The 24,921-nt window shown below is 44.1% G+C and overlaps 1 protein-coding gene across 1 annotated transcript; it reads left to right on the top strand.

Annotated features, from left to right (window-relative positions):
- The first annotated feature begins 313 nt into the window (after positions 1 to 313).
- Positions 314 to 1,030, top strand: LOC142030552 (tetraspanin-7-like). The gene has a single exon (XM_075026794.1). It carries the CDS (start codon positions 314 to 316, stop codon positions 1,028 to 1,030), a length of 717 nt encoding a protein of 238 aa, XP_074882895.1.
- The last annotated feature ends 23,891 nt before the right edge of the window (positions 1,031 to 24,921 follow it).

Below are 24,921 nucleotides of genomic sequence, written 5' to 3'. Positions count from 1 at the left end.
GGGACGGGAGGGGAGGGGAAGGGAAGGGAGGGGAGGGGAGGGGACCCCGCTCCCGTCCCGTCCCGTCCCGTCCAGCCTGCCCCGTCCCGCCGAGCCCCGCGGCGCGGACAAGCGCCGCCGCCGGCCGCGCCCCCGCGCCGGGCCCTGAAAAGCGGGGACGGGGCGGAAGGGCGGCGCGACTCGCACCGGCTGCCGCGGGGGGAGGCTGCTGCCGGGCCCCGCTCCGAGGGCTGCCCGGCAGACCCGCCCGCCCAGCTCTCCTCCGCGGACCGGCGCCCTCGGGAGCCCGCCGGCGCCGGGGCCCGAGGGCACCATGACCGTGCTGAAGCTGTCCCTCATGGCCTTCAGCTTGGTCTTCTGGGCGGCGGGGCTGACCGTGCTCATCGTCGGCCTCTGGGCCGAGGTGTCCCTGGGCAGCTACCTGGCGCTGTCGGCCACCGGCTGCCCCAGCGCCCCCGCCGTCCTCCTGGCCACCGGCGCCGCCGTCCTCATCTGGGCCTTCCTGGGCTGCTTCGGCGCCGCCACCGAGCACCGCGGCCTCCTGCGGGCCTACGGCGCCTTCCTGACCGCCGTGCTGGCGGCCGGGCTGGCGGCCGGGCTCTCGGCGCTCCTCTACCGCCGGGACGTCGCGCAGGGCTTCCAGGAGGGGCTGCGCCGGGCCCTGCTCGCCTACGGGGAGGATGAGGGGACGGCGGACGCCCTGGACGCCCTGCAGCGCGCCTTGTCCTGCTGCGGCGTGGAGAGCTACCGCGACTGGCTCGCCTCGCCCTGGGGGCTGCGGCAGAACGGCTCGGTGCCCCTCAGCTGCTGCCGGGCCCGACGGGGTTGCCAGCGCCGCCCGCCCGGCGCACGCGGCCTGCACCGCGACGGCTGCTTCGGCAAGGTGTCGGCCTTCGTCAGCGCCAACATGTTCTACCTCGCCACGGCGGCCCTGGGGCTGGCGCTGCTGCAGCTCGTCGGCGTGGTGCTGGCCTGCCTGCTGGCTGCCCGCATCCCTGCCCGCCTGATGGGCATCGACGCCCCTCGCTGAGATCCCCCCCCCCAGCCCCGGTCCTGCCCCTTATCCCCTCCAGCTCCCTTCCTTCCCCCAGTCCGGGGTGCACCCCCTCGGACAAGTCCTCCCTTCACATTCCCCACTTCCACCTGGGCTTCCTCCTCCTCCTCCAGACTCCATTCCTCCCCTGGAGCCTGTGTCAGGTGCGCCAATGCTACAGGCATCTCCGCAGCCCCTCGGAGCTGGGAAGGTGCCTCCTGGCCTGGCCGTGTCCCCTGCAGGGCAGCAGGTCCCCACGGCCCCCCCCCGGAGCCTCTGGACCACTTCCGCAGAGGGTGGTGGCGGCACGGACAGACATCACCCTCTGCGTCAAGGCCGACCGGTTTTCTAGGCGATGTAAACATCCCGAGGCACTGGAATGGGGGCCAGGAAAGAGGAGAGGGTCTGGGAGAGCGAGAGAGGTGTCTCTCAGCGTTACGCTGGGTGAGTGTTCTTCTAAGACGACTGGAAAATGATGGTACTGGAAGACTGCTGGGGTGCACAGGGGGCAGGTCTGGTCCGGGGACACCCATGTAGCTGTGCCAGCAGCTGCCATCGGGGGCTGCTTGAGAGACTGCCCAGCAGCGTGCACCCCACGGCCACAAAGATTGCCTGCCTTCGCTGTGTGCCGGTTCAAGCTGGGTGGCTGCCACGGGTGATTTTCCCGCTGTGGTGTTTCCAATGCTGATCTCCATCTAAAGGTGGAGCTGCAGCTCCAAGTGCTCCTCCCTCCTTCAGGATGTGCCTGTCGGTTTAGCCAGTGCGTCGTCGCTGGTTATGTCTTTGCAGGGCTGAGAAGACCTTAAACCTGGGTCCACGTCGTACAGGAGGATGGCAAAAGCTGTAGGATCAGACCTGACTGTGGGTGGCAAGAGGAGGGAAGGGCACATTGCCCTTCAGAAGTTTCTTTTGGACTTTTGCTGTTAACTTCAGGGTGAGTGGAACAGACTCTCTGTTTTATAGAAGGGTTTCTGAAAAACAGCCCTCAGACTCTTTGATATTTTTCCTTTTTCAAAGGATCTATCTCTGAAATGTGCCCCCCCCTACGTTTTTGAAGCCAGATCTATACAACTTGAGAGTAAACAGAAGACCCCAAGGCTAGCCCTGGGTGTGTGTACATCAGACAGCACTGTAAATCTACAGGGTTTTGTTTTTCCCGACAGTTCTGAGCTTGCATTCGGCGCTTTAGGAAAAACAAGCCCTGCACTTTAGAGGGTCCTGAACTTTCGGACCTTCATGCCCCCCTGCTTCTTCCCACTTCCTTAAAACCTGTGAACTGGACTTTGACACGTTTCTCTGCCTCACAGCATAAAGATGTGCTGAATACCCCCCTCACCCAGCAAACTGGGGCGGGAGGATTTCAGAAAAGAACCAAGAACTACAAAGGAACTCCAGGATGTGGCGTCTTTTAGGAACGTGACAAGCAAAGCTGTGGAGAATGGTCAAATGCCAACAAATATGAGGAGAACAGAAAATCTTGAATGAAGAAGATGACTGATACCTTCAAGGGGGCAGTGGAGTACCCTTGGGGGAGAGGGCACTAGCAGTGAAGCTCTGGTGCCTGGGCAATGAGTGCATGGGGTGAGGCGCGAGGAAGGCTTGGCTCATTTTTTTCGTTGCTTACCTTTATTACTTTTGACCATATTTCTGGCTTTCTCTTTTCCTCCCACCGAAGAGCGACTGCTTGGCTGCAAGGACAAGTCAGGCAGAGCCTCTGTCCCACCGGTGCGGGAGGTGAGAACCTCTTCTCCCGCTCACTTTTGGGAGATGGAGCTGGCCCTGCCCGCTGGGGCAGCCATGCCCACTCACCCTGGTGAGGAAGGCAAAGGGAGAGCAAACTCATCGCTGCCTCTCCATGGGGAAAACCAGGTCAAATGCAGAGCTAACTGTCCTCCCGCTGTTTAAATCCTCACATTTTCTATACCTAAAAGAACCCGGCCTTCATATTTCTTTGCTTCCCCCCTGCTGAAAATAAGCTTCTAGGATTTTGTTTGACAATGCTCCTGGGGGTGAAACCAGGGCAAAATGTGTAGTCACTTGGAAAGATTCTGATTTTAGGTATCTTTACTGCTTTTACTGGTTTATACCATTTAAAAATACCTGGAAGTGCTACCACTTCCCTGTCTTTTGTGATAGTGAAGTCTTCTTTTATTTTCTCCTACCAGTCTTCTTTTTTGGGAGCGGGATTGCTTAATTCTATGGTGAATTTGTTCCACCGGCAGGATTGTAACTCTTTGTGACCAGGGAATAGTGCTGCAATTTGGCCTGCTAGTAACAATCAACTTGCTGGACTGCTCTCATGAAGGTGCGGTAGTCCTGCAGAGCGAAGCAGGCTTGTCCAGGGAACATAAAGAGGATACCCCAACTTAAATTAACAATTGCACAAGCTTGATGGTAGTTGAGAATGTAAAAAAAACCCAAACCAAAACAATGTAAATAGGTGTTTCTGTGGAAAAGTGACATTTTACTCTCAACATATGCAAAATAGTCTAAATGAAGTTTCAGCTGAGGCCTGCTGAATCCAGAATGGTATTTACAAGTGAAAGTCTACAAGGACAAGCAGGGAGTATCCAGCACTCACTGGAGTCCAGGCACACAAGCTGATTTTACTATATTTATAAAAATTATCTTTGCTCATGGAAATAATTTCCTCGGGGTCAGTTCTCTCAACCAAAGCTCACAAGATCAAAAGTATAAAAAGAGAAACTGGGTTTTCCTTTTTGGAGAGCGATTCTAGTCGGCATGGATGGAGCTTAGGATTCTGGACTGACAGTTATGTTGTTCCTGGGTGTTAGCTGTGGCTTTATCTTAACTCTCCCTTTTTTCAGATATTAGGTGGCAGTTTTAACTACGATAATCATGTTCCAGGTGAAGAGCGCAATGTAAACAGGCTTCTCAGTCGTTTGACTATTCATCTGCATAAATGAACTCTGGAATGTGTTGGGACTCTCTCTTTATAGAGAAAACAATGCTTAATTTTTTAGCACTGATGTTTATTGTTTTACATAATATAATTTTTCATTTTTGTTTGTAAATGTCCCTGTACTAACACCACTTTTTTTGGAGTTATGCACTAGTGGAACTCCTGTTATTTTCTGGAAATCAATGTGATGTTGTACAGTTTTAATAATGGGCAAAAGTATAGTTTGTATGGGAAATGGTACTTCAGAAATAAAAAGTTTACCAAGTGCTATGAGCAAAACAGGTCACTGTTTTGAATCCGATTCAATGTTCGTATTTCTATATGTCTCCACATGGTTCAGCTAAGTGCAAGTGAAATGGAGTGTACACAGAAATGTAAAGACAGAAGCATATTGTGCTTTTTTATTCAGAAGATCCACTAAAGAAGGAATAGAGCAGGCATTGTGGAGTGTGTGGGAAAGGTACATGGAGTTGCACTGGGTTTATTATAACAGTCTTCTTTATTGGAATCAATAAGCTCTGAAAATTTACAAGAATATGGCATTGCTCTTTTTTGTGCTCCACTGATTACTAAAATTATTTCTGACCCTGATTACTTTATATGACACATAGCAGTCAGTCAGAATGAAGGATGCTGTTAAAACATATTCAACCAAAAACCTTGTGTAGATATTCACTTCAGTGGATTTGTTGTGGTTTTAAGTTGCTAGGAATATCAAAATAGGAATGATAAGACCAAATTTTAAGCATACCCATGCATGTTTGTATGGTGGCCAGGCCTGAATCTCAGGACATCAACTTAATGTCATGAATAATTCAAAATGTAAACCATCACTCTGCACTCTTGGCCTACACTCACTGAAACAGGATAAACCTTGGCAATGGCCATGTAAATGTTAAATATGCTTATATCACCAAAGATTTAGTGGACTGGGTGTGAGTTTTAGTTGAATGTTTATTGCCAGTTCCTAGAATAATAATAAACAACATTAACTTTTGTAGATGTATGGAAGAAATGTCATTTGTCTCTAATTAATTCCCAGATTAGCAGATTCCCAGCAGCTGTTTCAGTTATCTTGAATTCTTTGTGCTCAGTGACCAAATTTTAATTTAATTTTTAAAATTGACTAGATTCAACATTAATTTTGTTCTGGATGGTCAGAATGGCTGTAACTGGAAAATGTTACACCGGACAGCACCATCTACCCTTTGCTGGAATATGTATTTGTTTTCTGTCATCCTCTTCAGTGTAAAGTCACTCATCAAAATAGTATACTTTCATAGAAGCTCATCTGATCTTTTACAAAAGGCTAATCTCAATTTTAACATAACTGGTTATTTAATCAATTAAAAACCGTACCAAATTAAGTATAGGAGCAAGCTGTGTTGCAGTCATAGAAACAGTAGCTCTGTTGTTTGGACAAACTGAGATTTAGGATTAACAGGGTGGTAAGATTAGATCCTTGTTATGAAACAAGGACTATTTTATAACATGGATCTAGAATGCCAAGAATATAACTCTTTAAAACTTCAAAAGTGTTTTGATATTTTGTCCAACATCAATTATTTACTGTACTTGTGTGTAGCTGAACTTCACATTACAGATAACCAGAACTAAAAATGGCCTTTATAACAGATCATGAATTTTTAGAGAATGGCTTTCCTGGGGTCAGAAAACTTAAACAATAGCAGTAAGACTGGGTAAATCAGAGAAGAAAAAAGATTTCTTTTGTTAAAAAATAGTTTTCATGTTTGTTTATGTATTTATCTTATTATAACATTATCTTCTTTCTTCTGGAGAAAATACAATCACTACCTCGGTGACTTCCACTGTTAACAGCTGATATTGTATAAAGCCCTTGACAAGAAGAGTACTCTCATATTATTTCCACAGATAAATTACAGTAAAGATGCCCTTTTTCATAAATCCAACTACCTACAGGAGATTTTGATAAATCAGATAGCATGGCAACAGAGCTGGAAGTTCAGTGTTTTCCCAACTGAATATTTTGGGTTCCAATAAAAAAGGCACATCCATGGAAAGTTTGGGGGGTCAAGTTAAGAGTCTTACCACAGTCTTGTTCTGAAGCACCACAAAATATTGATCAGAAACTTAAAACAAGTCACACAACTAACAGAGTCTCAGACTTTCTTTTCATCTGAAATCTCTCCAGCCCAGAAGATAGCAGATATCATCAGGAAGGCAGCACTGGTTTTGATACTGTATTCGTTTGATCTCTGCTGGCAACAGCATGGAGCAGAGTGAGTCAAAGGATGCTCCTAACTTAGAAAGACCTCTGTATTTTCTAAAGGTATCTGTAAGGATCAGGGGAACATCTGTAAAGATGTTACTTGTCCAATCCTTCCCCTTCATCCAGCCACACACCTCTACCTCAGGGACTTTATTAAAGCCGCAGTCACTTCCCCACTCATCCCAAATTCTGGCTCAAATAGTTAAAGTATTTATTTGTGGGAAGAGATTTTTTTTTTCACCAGACAGTTCTCATTGGGTTTTTTTGCACCCGTATTGTTTCTTGGGCTTTTTTGTCCAGTGCCAGGGGACAAAGGACTAACTCCAGTCAGAAGTACAGCTTAAAGAATTAAGATCTGACTAGAGACCTGAAGAAGGGGAAAAAAAAGTGCCTAAAGGTGAAGGCAGATGTGGTGACAGTGAGACTGCAAAGGAGGAAAAACAGCGGTAAGTTCTGCACTGCCATAAAGAAACTATTTTCTGAGCAGAATTTAAGCATGAACTGCAAAAAGGCTCTAACTGTGGGTGAATCCCTTTTGCCATTAGCCTTCTGATACATGTAGTGTTTACTTTTTAATGCCACTGTTTGTGCATCTTGAAAAGTTAATTGGAGTCATATCATATCCTTGAATGTTACGCTTTTCAGTACGGTATTATGGAAAGACATGCAGAGCAATCCAGAGTGCAAAAAACCCAAGTGGTAGGATCTCCTGTGGTTCTTTGTTTCCCTCTGTTTTAGAGGCTGATCATCTTTGTAAGGTAAGATTTTTGACACCAATATATTAATTGGCTAAACATAGCCATGTGTATAATTTTACTTCAGTTTATACTTCACTGGTCATGCACCCATTATGCTTCAAAATGGTAAAATTACATGCTTCTAGCCAAATCAATTTGATTGAAAACCATAAATTTCAATCTGTTCAATATGCCATTGTAGTTTGCTGAGAAACTGATTAAAGGATCACAATTTAACCTTGTTTTCTTGTGCCCTCTACTGTCCTGATCTACTTTCTGGGCCAGTAAAATTCAAATATCAAAGGATATAGTGTTCCCATGTTATCAAAGAGAACACAAACACACACACACATTTTTCAGAAGCTCTGTGTTTATTGGTCAAATATGTGGATTTGCTTGTGGATGAGGCAGTGACAGAAAAAAAAAAAGGAGCTATCTAAGGTACATAGCGTTCTGTCCTTGACATTAACTTTCATTTGCAGTACCGTCTATTGTAGAGAGGAAATCTTTTGTTAATGATTTTAATCCATGTAATAGAATTTAGTAGAGAATCTTATCTGGGCTACAGGATTAAAATTATCAAATTAAACATTATTTCAAATGCTCCAATTCTATAAAGATTTGTCTAATCTGCTTGAAGCGATTTCTGTGAAGCCTTGCTTTTCTTGTTCTCTCATTCTGCTAATGTCTAGAGTCACCCTTAGGCTGGCTTCACAGCAGCAAAGTTTTCAGTTAAGGAGTGTTTGAAGCTCGAATCTTAGACTATTCCCATTTTGTAAATATTACTCCTGTTTTACCATATTAGGGCACTCAGACTGATACATTATGAATACAATATTTGTGTTTGCTGGCTTTGAAAAATATCTTGAGCCTTAGGCAAGACCACAGCGAAATAAAGGGAGGTGCAATGCTCATACTGACCAAGACAGGCAACTGGTGGAAACTGAAGATTTCTTGGAAGAGTATCATATTACATCCTAACATTGTAACAAATAGGTCAAATACTGCTTGGTGATTCAGTTACTAGATTGCCCAAAATAACAGTCCTACAGCTCTATTCTGTCTACACCAGATGCATGCATTTTAAGGTATCAGCCCTTTAAAGCAGTGGTATGGTCTCATAAAACCTAAGGGATCTTTCATGTTTAGTGTTAATCATTTCTGATGGCTCTACTTCTTCCATGTCACAAAGCTGGGGTGCTGGGAATATCCTTGGTCAGTTCTAGGACTGACTGGAGAGTTGGGATCGATGATATCTTGGCTAAATTGTCAGTATCAATTAGAGTAGTCCTACTGCTTTGTTACTGTTCTGAATGCATCTTCCAGGGCTGTTTCTCTGCTGTTTCGTTTCCTGACCTTGCAGACAGCACTATGTAGGGTGCCTGCTACCTTTCAGTAATTTACGGTCAAAGTAACTAAAGCGGTAGTGTTGGGAAAATGACCTGTCCAATACAGTGCTCTACTTTCTGAGCCTTCAACATCCCTGCCATGATATAAAAGAAACCTCTCTAGGTGGTGGATGTCTTTTACATTGTTTTTGATATTTGTTGTTGTTTATTGAAAGGGTAATAAATATGTCCTTTTCCATGAAAGGTCTTCCACATGATAAAGCTTCCCTTGGAGGACTGGAGTGATGGTGTCCCTTCTGCTCATATCAGCTCTGCTGTGCTGAAGTTTGCGGCAGGAATCTCTTCTCACATAGCAGCTCACGCTGAGAGGGGACTGCCTTGAGTAAGTAGACTTTGGAGTTCATCAGCACTTCAGTTACCTGAAACCATTTTTTTGACAGGATGCTTTTCTCAGTACTTGTGCTGGAGTCTTATGTCATGTTCCTCGACATAGTGTACTTGTCTCCCAGTAATCCCAGGTACTGTCATTCTTGCCTAGGAACTCTCAGAAGAGCTAGAGGTGGAGGCTTGCTACCTGTCATAGCACCTTGAGTTTCAGTGCAGGGTTCAGCCAAAGTAGTCATGAAAGAAAAGCACAAATTCAACAACTAAATATACCTATCTCATGATTTGGAATAGATCTATTCACTGAAACTGGTAAAGAAAACACCAGGATGGCTAGGTAATAAGCAGAATTGGAAACTCATTAATACTGCAAAATTTCCCACCAGTGTAGCACATTCACACTTTCTTGTCTATCTTGCCCTTCCAAGACCTGTCTCTGTAACTCCACTTCTTATTCACAGAGTGTTGTTATCTGTAATGCTCATCTCAGTTCTTAGTTTTCTGCTGCCTTCTGGGTCCCTTGAACCAAGTCCTCTTTCTTTTCTAGCTTCCCACCCCAGGAGTCAAGCAGCCCTTCCAGGTCTGAGCACCTGGTTGGACAGGTTTTTGAAAAGAAGCCTCTTGATCTGCCTGGCTTTAGCAACAGCAGCTTTCTAGCACTAGTAGTCACCTTTATGTTTTTTAACTATATGAAAAATTTGGTGGAAAGTCACAATTGAACAATAATTTCAGACAGCTATTTTTCTATTAGATAATAGGTATGTCTTACCAAAGCAACCACCCCCACCCCCCACCTGCCATATATCTTCTTTGTTGGCTTGATGGTATTGTTTGTTGTTGCTGTTTTGTTAGAATGATAATACTCTGGGAAACTGAGGCAGAAGCTAAACTAATTATTTTACAAGGAAAATAAGTGAGTTTGGACCAGCTCTAGTGATTATGTTAATAATTTAATGAATGAAGTTTAGAAGATACTATTGAGCAAACTCATCAGATGCTTCATGGAGAAAGCAGAGGTAGAATTCAGGTCTCTCTTCCAGATAGACTCCCAGGAAATGAGCTTCATGGTTTGAAAGCAGAATAGAGATTGATTTTAAGTCTCCTGATAGAGGGCATTGAGACATACACCTGGTTAATACAGCTGTCCCCAACAAGTAGAAATGGAAATGTGAGTGCTGTTTTGAAGCCAGCTTTCTAGCATATGTTGTATATGTTATGCTTTCAGTGTGTCAGGGATGTCATCCTTTATTTCCATTCTGTATGGTGTTTCTTGTGTGCTTATGGCATTCACATTTATTTGTTACTCAATTTTTGGCTCAAGACGCTTTTCATCATGTTCTCTTCCTTTTCTAGAAGGCTTAGCAGCAGTATTGAAACACCATTCTGTCCCTGCAAGTGGATCCAGTAAGATTTCTCCAGTGCTTCCTATGTATTTCACCCTTAAAAAAAAAGACAGACTGGATGCCATCTAGAGGGACCTTGACAGGCTTGAGAGGTGGGCCTGTGCGAACCTCATGAAGTTCAACAAGGCCAAGTGCAAGGTCCTGCACATGGGTCGGGGCAATCCCAAGCACAGATACAGGCTGGGCGATGAGTGGATGGAGAGCAGCCCTTCAGAGAAGGACTTGGGGGTATTAGTGCATGAAAAACTGAATATAAGCCAGCAATGTGCACTTGCAGCCCAGAAAGCCAATCGCATTCTGGGCTGCATCAAAAGCAGTGTGGCCAGCAGGTTAAGGTCAGTGATTCTGCCCCTCTACTCCACTCTTGTGAGATCCCACCTGCAGTACTGCGTTCATAAGGAAGACATGGACCTGCTCCAGCGAGTCTAGAGGAGGGCCACGAAGATGATCAGGGGGCTGGAGCATCTTCCCTATGAGGACAGGCTGAGAGAGTTGGGGTTGTTCAGCCTGGAGAAGAGAAGGCTCCAGGGAGACCTTACAGCAGCCTTCCAGTAGTTAAAGGGGCCCTACAGGAAAGATGGGGAGGGACACTTTAACGGGGAGTGTAGTGATAGGATGAGGGGTATCGGTTTTAAACTGAAAGAGGGTAGATTTAGATTAGGTATTAGGAAGAAGTTCATTACTGTGAGGGTGGCGAGACACTGGCACAGGTTGCCCAGAGAAGCTGTGGATGCCCCATCCCTGGAAGTGTTCAAGGCCAGGTTGGATGGGGCTTTGAGCAACCTGGTGTAGTGGAAGGTGTCCCTGCCCATGGTGGGGTGGTTGGAACTAGGTGATCTTTAAGGTCCCTTCCAATCCAAACCATTCTAGGATTCTTCACTGAGTTTACACTGTGCAATATCTTGTTTGCTTCTAATTTATAATGTGAAACACAGATTAATCATCTTGCCCACAGAGCCTTCTATCATATAAAAAGCATTGCTTGCCTTTAAGCCATTAATTTTTCTGAGTTTGCTCATCTAAGATTTATTAATGTAATTCCCCTGATGCTGCTTCCTCCTGAGCTTTTGATTATGACATTGTAGTACAATCAGCAGAGTGCTGGTCAGCTCCTTAGTTGTTACATTTTTGGGAACTGCATTTCCTTTGTTCTTCATACTGGTTTTTATCATATTGATTATTTCTATGTGGTATTTACATGTTTCCAGGACATACTGTTCTGCTTCAACTGAGATGTAAAAAGCATTTGACACCCTAAATGTCAGATCAGTTATTTCATATTTAACTTGATTCAAACTAGTGCAATACTGAGTCCTGAGGCTCTTCTCCAGAGCTGGTTGGCACAAAGCTGGAAGCCATTGGGAACTTAAAATAAAACTTCATTCGCAAAAGCAGAGTCCTTAGGTTCTTTTGGTTTATAGCACTATTGATGGAAGCCTATGTACATGAGCATAGAAAGCATGATCGTGCAACCTATACAGTAGTGTGTGCACATATCCATATATCTTTTGGCCCAGGCCCAGCCATTAGACATGACTAGGCTGGCAGAAACAGAGATTATCCCCCTCCAGGGTTTCAACCAGGTCTGCTGTTTTTCCACAGTAGAGCCAGGACAACCACTAGAAATGGAACAATTTCACCAAGGACGGTGTTAATTCAGATTAAAACACAAGGAATCAGCCACTGTTGCTCTGTGTTTTCTTTGAGGGCATTCTTCCTCCCAGAGCCTGGAAGGTCCACGCGGACCAGCCCAATGCAGTGAAGGGTGCATGGTCAGGGCAGCTGGCACTAACCCATCAGATATCAGCCCACAGAAAGTTTGTGGTGTGCCCTGTTATCAGTGACTTGTGCACTGCTGATGGCAGAAAGGTCAGACACTGCTTAATGAAACCATGAAGCCCAAAGCCCATGTGAACTTGTAAATTTGGCTATGGGAACAGAGACGATGTCATTGCTGCTGGTACGTGTGCCTACATAGCATGCTATGGAAGTCTCTCTGCGAGCTCTGTGCTCTTCTTGCTCAGATAGAAGCCTTATTACTGAAAGCAGCGTCTTTCTGTGGCATTTGGTGCCTGGCTCCATTAAGGTGCCTGCTTCTGATCGGGGCGTAGACTGTGACTGAAAGGAGGTTGTAGTGAGGTGGGTGTTGGTCTCTTCTCCCAACTAACAAGTGATAGGACAAGAGGAAATGGCCTCAAGTTGTGCCAGGGGAGGTTTAGACTGGATATTAGGAAAAATTTCTTCATCAAAAGGGTTATCAAGCATTGGAACAGGCTGCCCAGGGAAGTGGGTGAGTCGCCATCCCTGGACGTATTTAAAAGATGTGTAGATGTGGTGCTTAGGGACATGGTTTAGTGGTGGACTTGGCAGTGTTAGGGTGATGGTTGGGCTCCATGATCTTAAAGGTCTTTTCCAACCTAAATGATTCTATGATTCAGCCAAGTTGTTTATCAGGGGGTAGTTTCATTCAGTGCTGAGTTCCCAATAACTAGCACAAATCCCTGTGCAACATAAACAGCTGAAGCAAAATCTTGTTGTGTTCTGACCCAAAAGGAAAAAAAAGCTTAAAGTTTAATACAGAATTTCAAATATTTATATCCAATCTGTTAATAGCACTTATTCCTACAGTTTATGAGATGCTTTGCAAGTCTCATCCTTAGCTATAGTGCACCTCCCATCTGAGATAAAACGTTTGGATTTTTTTTCAGTTTTGTTTAAGATTGAACAACCTGTATAAAATATAGTTCCAGGTTTACTCTACCTTTGTTTTGTCAGTCATTACACAAATCGTAACTACAACCATCAAGTCTTCTCTTTTATGCAACTGGTTTGTAAATCATCCCTTTGTAGATCTAAAGGATACTCTTCCCAAAAGTGGTTGCCTTATGGAAATGACACTATGAACTTTCTGCTAAGGCTGTACTCTTATTAAAAATGCCATGTTCTTTAAACATACATTAACTGAGGCCAAAGCTTTCATTTCTTTTGGACCTCAATATTGTTGTATTAATGCTTATGATCCAGAAGTCATTAGTAGATGATATTAAGAGTACTGCCCCAGTCCTTTTCAAAAAGCTGTTTGATGGCACTTCAGGTTTGCACTTTCTATGGAAAACCTAGACATGACATTATTGCTTTTTCTTCCACAAGTTAGTATAGATTTACAAGCCATTGAGTAAAGGAAGAGGTAAAAAGGCAATTTTGAGGGATTCTGAGGAGTGGGTGTATTTTTAGTGAGTAAAGAGTATCTTGACGTGTCGTTTCCCATCTGGCATTTTTCATCAGTGTTTCACAACACTGTGGTTCTTCCATGACATACCACTGTCCCACTCAGAGACAAGAAGATGCTTTTAAACCCACTGTTGGGGACAGTCAGAGGTCCCTGTGCAGGGTAGAAACTGAATAGGGAGGGAGGCAAGTCAGAAGGGCTAAGCATATGGCAGCAGTGGTCGGTAAGAACTGCAACAGCGTTTAAGGGAGATGACTGAGTTCAGGACGTAGAAAGGTGAACTGTAGACTCTCAGGTTGTGATGCATGGCAATTCCTGGGATGCTGACCCCAAGCAAGCAACTTATGAGAGCAAATGTCAATCTGATTGACTGGCCTAAACTGGGGATTTTTTCTCTCAGGGCAAATTTTCTACAGTTCAAAGTGGGGGGAGTTTTCCTACATGCTTCCTGACACCTTCTCATTCAACAAAGCTGGTCTGACAAAACAGCTGGCATCTCTAAAAGCAGCTAGCTGTGATACAATGTAGTAGCAGAAGAAGAAGGAAACAGAGAAAAACCCTCTCCTTAGTCTACTGCTGCCAGTGCTGGTCAAAGCAAAGTGCTCTTCTTCAGTCATTCTTCCCAATTTAATCAGTGCAGTGCAGTGCAGTGCAGTGCTGCCGAGGTTTACATGGGTGGCAAGAGGGAAAATGAAGTGTTTGCGTTTGTCTTGCTGTGGAGCAATTGCCTTGGTCAGACACCTTCTGTGAAGAGCACATACCCATCTGCAGGACAACAAGGAGAAAGAAGACCTCACTGTCCATCCCACCACATCTGCCCAAATCCGTGCTGATTTATGCAGGGCTTGTGGGAGCAGTACCCTCCCAGTGATTTTACAGCTTTTGGTGCTGTATTTTTATAGTCCGTATAATCAGATAATTCCATATGGAATGGGTCAATGCCATGTTAGCTGTGCCATGCTGACACCATGAGTGATCATAGCTGATGTAGGGGCTGTTTGCTGACATGGGTGAGCAAATGTTCAGAAATAAGGAGCTAATGTGAAATGGGAATGTTAACTGAGGACATCAATTCATCATTCTCCTTGGGATTACTTTCGAAGTCCACTGCTCTAGAAGTTTGTTCCGTTTTCAGCTTTGCAGAGCTGGGTTTTTTTCAGCCTGGAGAAGGAAAGGCTTGGTGGGACATCAAATTGCTGTCTTCACCTGTCTTGTGGCAAGATTTCAGGATGCCCAGGATGCAGTTCTCTGGGTATCAGAGCTGTTTACATTTGCAGATCCTGCACTCCTGTGTTTAATCACACGGTGGTCACTTGTGGGAACTGAGACATGTCACACTTTAGGCCTGAGGCAAAACTGAGGGGGAAAGAACAACCGTTACATGAGCAAACTCAGTTTGTAGGATATTGCCACTGGGCAGTCAGTGCATCGCACCTCCAGAATAGATCCTGGCAATCTATCTTTACTTGCAAGGAAGATGAATGCTTAATTTCAGTCCCACTATGTCAGAGGCAAGCAGTGATTTTTTCCACTACCTTATCCAGCCATTTCAGGACAACTCAGTTAATACTTACGTCCAGAGATTTTGTACATCGTTCATCATCTCCTATTCCTATTCTCAGGCTGGGCTGACTGATTTGAATCTGTGCTGAGTGGAGGCACTTGGGATGAAGTGGTATGAGTTCCTATTGTGCAGCTGTCCTTCCCTCACCCATTCTTGAGGAGGTTTTCCACTTAGAAGGGACTGAAGAACCATGGCATAGCCAGGAGCAGAAACTCAGAGGAACCCAGGACAGACATCCCAGCTGGTGATTCCCTGTGGCTCAGCGGAGCACCATGTAAATCTGCCAGCCTGGGTTGCCAAGCTTTCTGGCAGGTCTGTCCAGCTGGGGCAGAGGACACACACTGGCATAGCTAACCCTGCTTCTGATTGCCCTGATGGCTCCCACAGAGCTAACTGAAACATCTCTGCATGCCACTTCTGGGGTTTACTCACTGTGGTTACTAGCTTGGATGAGTCTGTACTCATTGTGTACACCAGTCAAACCGCTGGTTCATAGAAGGATTGAATGAAACTGCTTGAAAATTATAACCAAATGTTAAACAATAGTCACTGAGTAGTAACAGATGTCACTAGGCCAGTCAAGTGTTATTAAGGCCTTGCCTTGGTATGCAGCAGCTTTTGGACTAGAATAAGGCTAAACACAGTCCTGCCTTTTTTTATTTTCTATATCATGGGAAGAATGTGTTACACACTCTGAAGAGACCAGGATAAATGGCGACTACAAATGTGTTATAAATTCTAACCTGGTAAGAGAAACTTGATCTTGAAAATATGCTGCAATGCTTTTCGGCACATTTGAGCTACATTTTGTTTACAGCAAGCTTCAGTAGAACGATTGGATGCTCACATCATGGTATTGTACTTACTAACAGTATGCTCTGAGGTTATAGTTGGGTACTTTTATTTGTGTGGGCACATTTTAGAAAGCAGGAGACCAAAGCTATCATCTCAGGAGGTACCCTTAGGCACTCTGCTGAAGTACACTGCCTGCTGGGACAATGCTTTTTTGGAAATAGGAGTTTTACAGACCCAGCGGGTAGGTTTCCTTTCAGTTAGGTGCTTTGTGCAGCAGTAGGCTGCAAGCAAATTCAGGGAGTAACATTATTGTTGAACACCGACATTAAGCTTGGTCCTATGAGGGCAAACGTTGCTCTGAAAAGATTAATACCTTTCATGTATACATTTGTGTACACGTGCAAAATAGGAGGCAGTGATATAGTCACCTTTTCTCACATGTTCAGTGCTAGGCACTTTAGATGGCTGTCAAATGCTCAGTGAAGATTACTGACTTTACAGTGGCAGTAAACGAAAAAAAAATCACTGATGTCCAGAATTAATCATTCATTTCTAAGTCAGTTTTCATGTGGCAAAAGAACATGCAGTGTGAGAATGGCAGCCTGCACACTCCTAATCTTGCTATTTGTCTCGTGATGCAAGTGGCAGAGCTCTATCTCTAACACAAATAAAATGAGATTAGTATCTAGAGGGCTTTGTGAATTGACAGGTACTTGGAAAGACAGAGAGTACTAAGTTACCAGTACATAGTTGGCTAGTAATGTCTCAAGTCCCTATTAGGAAAAGGGATTGGTAATATGGACATTTTCTACCTCACTCACAGTTCTGTGCCAGAGGCATATAGGACACAGGAAGAGCAGTAAGACATTTTCTGTGAGAGAGGTGGCAGAAGATCAGGCACATGCCCGTATCTCGTGTAGACTTCAACTCTTGTGGACTACAAAGAAGATGCTGAGAATGCAAAAGGGAATGGTTTGGCTGTTCTGGGCCACAGATCTCCCTGGGAGCGATAAAGAGGTTACTGAAAATCAGAGTTGTTCTGACAGACTTACTCTCATTGATGACATATCATCTGACACAGTGCTTGAAAATCTGGGATGCTCAAAAATGAAACCAGCTCAAAGTACAAAGCACCATATTCCTAATTTCTTTACTGTCTGACAGTGCCCTGCTGCATTCACTGAGTGTGAGTAAAGCTAAATTGTGAAATCCAGTTAGCACTTTTTTGGTAGGACATAAGAAGTAGGAGAAGATAAATACTTTAGCTCAATATTTAAAATTTGGAACAGAGTAATTCAATAGCTTAGTGGAACATCTCTCTGAAAAAGTGATTATAGAACACTAGAGAAAACATCAATATTGTGTAACTTAAGTTTATCTTATTAATGCCAGAAACCTTTTCATAATGCTGCTCTGTAATGATTTCCTGGTTTATTGCTTGTATTTTAAACTAACTTCTGCATTCAAAACGTCTAATTACCAGCTTCAAAATCCTTTTTTTTTTTTTTTTTTATAAGTAGGACACATAAAGTCCTTTATGTAGAGAACAGACAAGAAGTCAGTTGTTCACCTTATGCCCAGGCATCTCATTTCTGGGCATCTTATCTTATGTGTTTTATAAAGCTGACTGTAGGAAAATTTTTGCACTTCGACAGGGCAGGTATGTCACTAACTGCTATTAATGCTATTTCTGGCAACCAGAACTGTACTATACAGTTTCGTGCTAAGCTGTTGTTTCCTCCCCCTGCAAATCTCCACCCTGTACCCTGTGGTGATACCATGAATATAACTGAAGGCTCCAAATACCAAGCAGATGTGGTAAGTTGGAGAAATCACTGCAATGCCTGGCAATGCTGCTTCTCATTCAGATTAAAATGGTGCATGGGCACGTTTTCATAGAAGGCCCTTTTCACAAGTTAAAAAAATGTCAGTGCTTGACATAATTGTATTAGATATTAGAAAGTTGATGTGAATTTTTTGCTTGATGCAAACATCGGTCATCTGCAGTTTCTGTGTTTGAAAAGTAATTCTTGTCTCCCTTTTTAGAGACCATCAGGCTGAGCAATTTTTAGTCATCCAGTAACTGCACAACTTTTGGTATTTATCTAATAGGCAAGACTGGACTGTTACAGCTTGATGCTCTTATGTTGATTTTCTGAAAATGTATTTGTTGATGTTATTAAAAAGACAGAAATGCCTATACGGCTGTAGGCACTCCAGCAAGTTTTTAACAATGCAATGGACATAGTGAAATCCAAAAGGTAGTGGATATCAGGCTAGCAAGTTGGTTTTCAAAGGGCAGATCAGGTGGCTGGATGCCATGTCATATCCTTTGAGAGTTGTGGGAAGCCCCTCCAAAGCCCTGTAGACCAGAGGCAGACCCTAGCTGGCTTACGTAGACCCAAACCACCACCACTTTTCTGTTTCATTGAGCTCAAGTTAGGCTCTTCCTGTTTGTGTATTTTTACTTCAGGTATTTCTTCCACCTAGAGATGAATATCTTTTCTTTGTTGCTAGGACTTTCCAGGCTGATCCAGCTTTGGGGAACTTGAGCTGTCCTGAGCGAATGCCAGAAAATGTCCTTTAATTTCATGGGTCACTTACGCTTGTGTTCAGGCGTGACATGATCCAATACCCATCATTTCAGAGGCTGACCTTGCCCATCAGAAAATATACAAGTTAAAAATGTTTAATCCTTCTTGCAGCCAGAGACACAGAGACCCGAGGGAAAGCCTGGCTCCGGCAGTAAGGTGTTTGCTGCTCGCTGCGGATGCATCCTGCGCATGGGCTGAGCTGCCGGCTGCCCTCAGTTTCCTTACCTGGAGCCACGTATGCCAGTTGTGAAACCGCTCTCCTAGCACATTGCTATAAATCTGGTTTGTACAAAGTCAATATTTTCCAAAAAGGAGTTTAACTTCGGGCTGATTCAACAACGCCTGCCTAGAAAAAGCTGTTTAATGACCCTGGGAACTGTTGGGGTCCCTGGATCTCTATAAATGTACTTATTCAGATACTTCAGAGCACGAGAATGTGGCGGTGTACAGAGATGCTGAAACTCCCGAGGAAGTGCTGGCTTGGGCTAGTGTAGGCAAGCAGGGACCCGTGGGGCCCCACGGAGATGGGCTCGGGCCCCAGATCAGCCCAACCCAACCCACAGCTGCAGTATCGTGCCTCAGCGAGCAGTTACGCTGCTCGGCATTTTGGAGGTAGCTCACACAAAGCCAGCCCCAGCGTCTGCCTTGTGACTGCCCAAATCCTTCACATCATCTCTGGCCCTTCAGCAGATCTGCTTTTGTCTGTCTGTTCCACCTCATGCGCTTCTGTCGCATGATGGGAATTCTCTGCTGCCTTTTGTCCCTTAAGCGTTCCCGTGGGACTTAAAAAGAGATGCTCTATTAGCCTTCAATCCCAGGTAATTTTCACCAGGTGTAATTACAGCCTGACTTCTCTCCATTCCCCCTGAAATTTTGCTTTGAAATTGTCTGTTGCTGCTTCTTATTAGAAAAGCCTTTTCACTTCACTCGGGGTGATTGCACTTCAGAAATGAGTAAAGTGATTTCTAAATGCAGCTTGAAAATGCTTTCAGCTGAGGGTTACTCTGGCTTTTTTTTTTTTTTTTTTTCCACAGACAAAATGCAGTAAATTGTTAGTCAACAAAGGAGGTGAAAGTTGAAGCTTTATGCGTAGACATCGGAGAGGAGTCTGGCTGATGAAGGGAAAGGTAAAATAATTCCTTCTTCTTTGAAAGCTGACCTTTCCTCCGGCAAGGTAAATCCAATTACAATAACTGCACTGATTTCATTGCAGTGCCACTGGGAGCACTCTAAATCCATAAAATAAATTAGCATAAACACAAAGCACACGACAGGTATATGGAAAACTGTTCCAAGTTCTTTCTGTGCAATATTAATGCGGTGTTATTTATCAAAGCTGTGAGTGAAGGCTCACAAGTGAGGGATGAATGTTTTTAGCTACATATGATTTGTGATAGTAAAAGAATAAACATTGCTGCTTACTGCTAGGAGGATGTCTCTGCAGAAGGGTTAGTAAAAGAAGAATTTCTACTCGTTGTCTGTCACTGAGATTAATTCAGATCCTATTACACAAGCTTTGTGGAAACATATTTTCTCTATTTCTGTCATATGCAGTTGTGATAGTTTTGGATTTAATGTTGCAATTTAAAAAAATTAATTTCTTCCTGACAAACTGATTATAAACCTCTTGGTAGACAAAGTTGTACAACATGTGCAAAGATGTGTCAGTTATGTTGGATGATAACAAATGGATAATAACAAAAAATGGGTATGTATGGAAAAAAAAAATCTGATAAATGACCATGTCTGCAAGTTACTTGCAAGTCCAATGTTATGATTATCTCTTAATAAGAAATTACATAAAAGGTGATTTTAGCTTTAAGCTGTTAAAAAATGTGTTTGTTGATTCTTAATTCTACCTTCAGGCAAGGCTTGAATTTTAATTGCTGTCACGGGGAAAATGTATAATTAATGCAATATGCAATTAAGGTATTGTCTGATTAATTGTTCTTATAGTTCATTTAGGAAGCCTGTTATTGATATTAGTTACCAGGATAATGGCTGAGGTTGTTACAAATACTTGTACTAAATGTTAAAATCACCCATAACCAAGTTAACGAATTATAATATTTTATCTTCTCTAATGATATTTGTAATGGATTCTGTAAGAATATTAACCAACAAAACTGGACATCTAGTGAGCCTATTCAGAACTGGTTAAATCACATATGAAATGCCAGCTTTTGGATTAATTTGTCAGAGGGGCTAGAAAGTGGCTCCTTTCTGAACCTCTCATTTCCACCTCAGCCCATGGCTGTGATCAACGGCAATTTTGAAGTTAATGGAGACATTTCCATGCGTGTACTGAAGGTACCTCCTGTCGATGCTATTCAAGTCTCCTTGGGAGGGGGGGAGCGGGAGGAGCTGGCGTGAGCTAATTAGAAATGCACGTTACGTGCTGTCTGTAGAGCTGCTGTGCCACCCATACTTACCGCACGCCCAGGGCATCGGTCAGTCAGCCTCCGGTCAATCAGACCTGTCGGGCTCCCGTCAGGCAGCACCTTTTAGCTCAATGCAATTCATACTGCAGATCCTCAGCTTGCTTCCCGGTTTAGTGAGGTATCAGACTTACTGGCTAGAAAATCTTTCTTATTGCAAGATCCTTAATGATCAGGACAGTTCTAACAGTAAAGCAGAGCTGGCGCTGAGAGAAAGAACCCCACCCTACTTCAAAACACTGGACCCTAAGAAAAAGAGAAAATCCCTCTACTTCAATGTTTTTATCCACTGATCCAAAATTGACAAGCACATTTTAATTGTATATTTTTCTAGAAAATGTAAGAACTGAGCTGAATTCCTCACTTCATATCAGCTATGGGAAGGGAGTGAAATTGTTGCAACCACTGAATAAATCAGTGTACCTGCCTATACTCACATAGTCCACCCTATAAGTCTCAGTGGTGGAGAACTTTCTTTTTTTTATGCAGCTTCAGATAGTAGCCAGAACATTGCTGGAGTGGCTCCTGCAGGTGAGACAGGTATCTAATCCTCGTCTGAGAGCCGCAAAGCAGCCTGGCAGGAGCCTGATTTCTTCAGGCTTGCACATGCCGTTGGCTGAACGAGAAGCTTCAAGGAGGGGGATGTAGAGCATAGGTATACTCCAGCCTGTGTTGCTACCTTTGAATTAAAAAATATTAATCCCCTCAGAGAAGGAGCAGTTATGCTTGCCCGGATGAATCTCTTTGTGTATGGTGACTCAGCTGGCAGCAGACATGTTCATAATAAAACCAGACAGGCAATGATCTTAATATCCCAACAAAACCGACTGAGACCTCCACCTCGCAAACCCCTTTCCCAAAAGCAGCATCTGTTATCCACACTCTTCAGCATTGTGTTGAAAGGGGGAAGAAAAGAGAGGTGACGCAGGAGGGTCAATAAAAACTTATTTCATAGAGGAGTGTTGCAGCCTGGCATTTGATTTTGACAACTAGTTTAGCTATAGCATATAACATTTCTTTATTTTACCTGTACAGTCTAACAGAACAGGTAAACATACAATTTTGCACAGGCTGCTTTTATGATGGGAAAATGCAAGCTGGTTTTGTTATGTTATCACTGAGTTTTCATTTAGTAATTTCATGCATGTGCCTGCTGTCCTCTCTCTTTTGGCCTTGTACATCCCTTTTTCTGTGCATGTCAGGTGTTTTCATCCCAACATTTTTGCAGGAGATGGAGAAAGAGCATTACTTGAGAAAATAATTCACAACTGTGTTTTTATTTATTTTCTTTTTCTTCTGATGTACTAAAGTAATGAGCTCTCAGATCTCTCTGGCTAACTTTAATAAATAAATCATGAAAATAATTTAGATTATGAAAAATGTCCTGTGCCAGTTGTGTCTGAACAAAGCAGTTTATATTAAATTCCATCTGAATTTCTATGGCCTGGGATTAGTGGTTCAGTTAATGCCACCAAAGTACAGGCTTCAGCTGACCAAGTTTGCTGTGGTGAAGGGCACTCAGCAGGTAGTTGGCCTCTTAGTCACAGCCTTTCTGAGGACAAGGACCGAGACAGTTGCTGCCTCTGTCTTTGCTGAAAATGAGCGAGCCCATCCTGACAGCCCAGCAGGACTCAAGCTTGGCAAGACAGTGGGAACAGCTCCTGGTCCAACCCAAGTGATTGCAAAATAAAAGGTCCACGCTAATGTAGAGAATTGACTCCATTTCGTTTGTCAAGCTTTTGTCTTTGAACTCTCTAATTAAAAGAAAAGGATTTAATATATCAACACAAGGGCAGATACATGTTAACATTTCAGAAGGCAATTAAGGGAGCTAGCAAGAGGAAGATATTTTAACAGAAACATTTGGAGGTAATTTATCATTGGAATAATGGTTCTGCTAAATATTAGGAATTATTTCTCTGGGAGTAAAAGATAATTGGACCAGCACATACACATTACCTAGTGCACAGAAAAAGTCGATTAGCTGATTGCCAGCCTGCTAACAGAATCAATGTTACCTTATTCATACATTTGCTGCTTGATTAACATTCAGGGGGAAGCAAATGGAAATGATACCATAAAAATGCTCAGTTTGCATTCAGGTATAGCAGCTTCTATGCCATAAAATCTGTATGTATCAGCCATCCGTGCTAAACAACTCTTGTCAGTACTCCTCAGGAGCCAAAAGCTTTGGGGCTTTATTTCTGCTATAAATCTGCAGAGGAAACATCATTAAAGCTAGCTGTTTGTGGAGTCATTTATTACTCTGAACCTGATGGATTGCTCAGCACAATCATAGCTTATTTGGACACATTTGGTATCACTTATCACATAGTCTTTGGCTTCCTAAGCAAAACCAACAAATGAACATTTAAAACTTCAACATTGCAATGGAGACATTAGTGTTCCTGTCTCTAAGGAGTTGGCTACTGGAGTCAGCTCCACAGAAGACAAGAAGCTGGTGGGGAAGGCTGGGACAGGGATTTAGGAGGTACTCCAGTTAGGTACCCTGGGGTAACAAGCCTTGTATATGTGTCCATCCTATGGTAAAGCAAAGCTTGCTCTTCAGTGAGAACGGGGGATTTATTTAACGTTTAGCATGGGGCAAGAGTACGCACACGCATAGTTGCCACACAGAGGTAGTTAATACACTATAAATCCATAGTCTAATTTTACTTCATGGTAGCTGAACGTTACCACTTTCAGTGGGCAAAGCTGAACATCACGATGGCTCATATGCATAATCTTACCCTCTGGGCAGAACTCACCTTGCACATGAACTGGTAAATTCCACAGAGTTTGGCTGTTCAGATCTAGTGAACAGTATTAGCTCCTGCTGGTGCTCCCTGTTTTCTTCGCTGCTGGTAGGGAAACAGTTCCGCGGCCTCTTCTGGGCCGGCTGTGCTGGTGGGCTGCAGCCGGGTAGGTGCTCAGGGGACGCAGAGGCAGAGCAGGGTGCTGCGCAGCCAATATATGATCTAGGAGTAGGGTGTCGTGAGGATGGCTCGGGGAGGGACAGTATGGGACAAGAGAGTACAACAACACCATGAGCTTTGGTATTTTGCCGTTCAGGAGAAGTGTGTTTTGGAGAAAACTCCCTGATGGACCTGCCAGCTGCACACCAGTTCCTTTTGCAGAGCAGACCTGTTGTGATTGCAGCTTCTCCAGGAGAAAACAGCCCCGGAGGCTCCACCTGAGGTACAAACCAGCCCCTGATAGCGAAATAAGGGTCCAGACACAAGGCAGGTCTCACATGCGTGCCTGGCAGGAATGTTCAGTCCAGAGCAGCACACTAAATGTTGCCTGAATTTAAACTCCCAGACCACATACACTGGAGCAGTGGGGAAATCAGCACTGACTGCTTTGATTTACTGATCTGCTCCTATGGCACTGCATTATTGGCTAATGAAGAAGTAGCCAGTGAAACCTAGGTGCAGTATTTGTAAGAATTGGCTTTAGAAGAACAGTTTTTATGTGCAAGGAAGTGTATAGTAGAGAAAGAGGGCAGAATTTCAGAGGAGGGCTCAGTCGACAGGGACATCGCAGGTTGTGGACTTTGGGTGAAGGGGAGGGGAGCAGAAATAACTTAGTTACCTGCCCAATAAAGGACAAGCACTGGCTGCATGGCCTTTGGCCGTGTCTGACTTCCCGGAGGATGGCTGTTGCCTTTGGTAGCTCTGGGCCCTGACTCAGCCGCTTTCTGCTCATCGTCTGCTCTCTTGTGAAAGCCAGCAGGTCCAGCGATCTCTCCCATGCCCCGTGCATCGTATAGCCAAGGCAGCAGACCCGTGGGCTTTCATTTTGCAGTGGGTAAAGTTTTGGCCTGCAGAAACGAAGAAGTGGGCAACCCTCCAGAATAGAGGGTGTGTTTTAATGACTAAAAAGTTGAGGCTGCTCAGTGCTCGCCCAGGAGCCCCCAGGTAGGGGCAGCCCTAAGCCCAGGCAAGCAGGCAAAGCTGCCTGCGCAGGAGCGGTGCCATGGCTGTAGGCTTGCTGGCTTCTTGGCCGGAGCTGCCATTGTATTACTGGGCTATGACAGCAGCTCCCCAGTGTTACTGCTGCCCAAACACTAGGTAGTTACATAAAATAAATTAGCAAGTTACCTCATCAGAAGTCTCCTGCCTTGATTTTGCACATGAGACCTGTCATCAAGTATCTTGCAATTCACTGTTAGCTCAAACAACAAAAATGAAAAAAAAAAAAACCCCTAGTGATTTACAC

Source organism: Buteo buteo, chromosome 4 (genome assembly GCF_964188355.1).
Source record: "Buteo buteo chromosome 4, bButBut1.hap1.1, whole genome shotgun sequence".
In the NCBI taxonomy this organism is placed as follows: domain Eukaryota; kingdom Metazoa; phylum Chordata; class Aves; order Accipitriformes; family Accipitridae; genus Buteo; species Buteo buteo.
Note: the sequence above shows the minus strand (reverse complement) of the source record. Positions and strands in the feature narration are given on the sequence as shown.

What these genes read in the sequence shown, in the direction of transcription:
- LOC142030552 (XM_075026794.1), top strand. Translation starts at nt 314, where the DNA reads ATGACCGTGCTGAAGCTGTCCCTCATGGCCTTCAGCTTGGTCTTCTGG.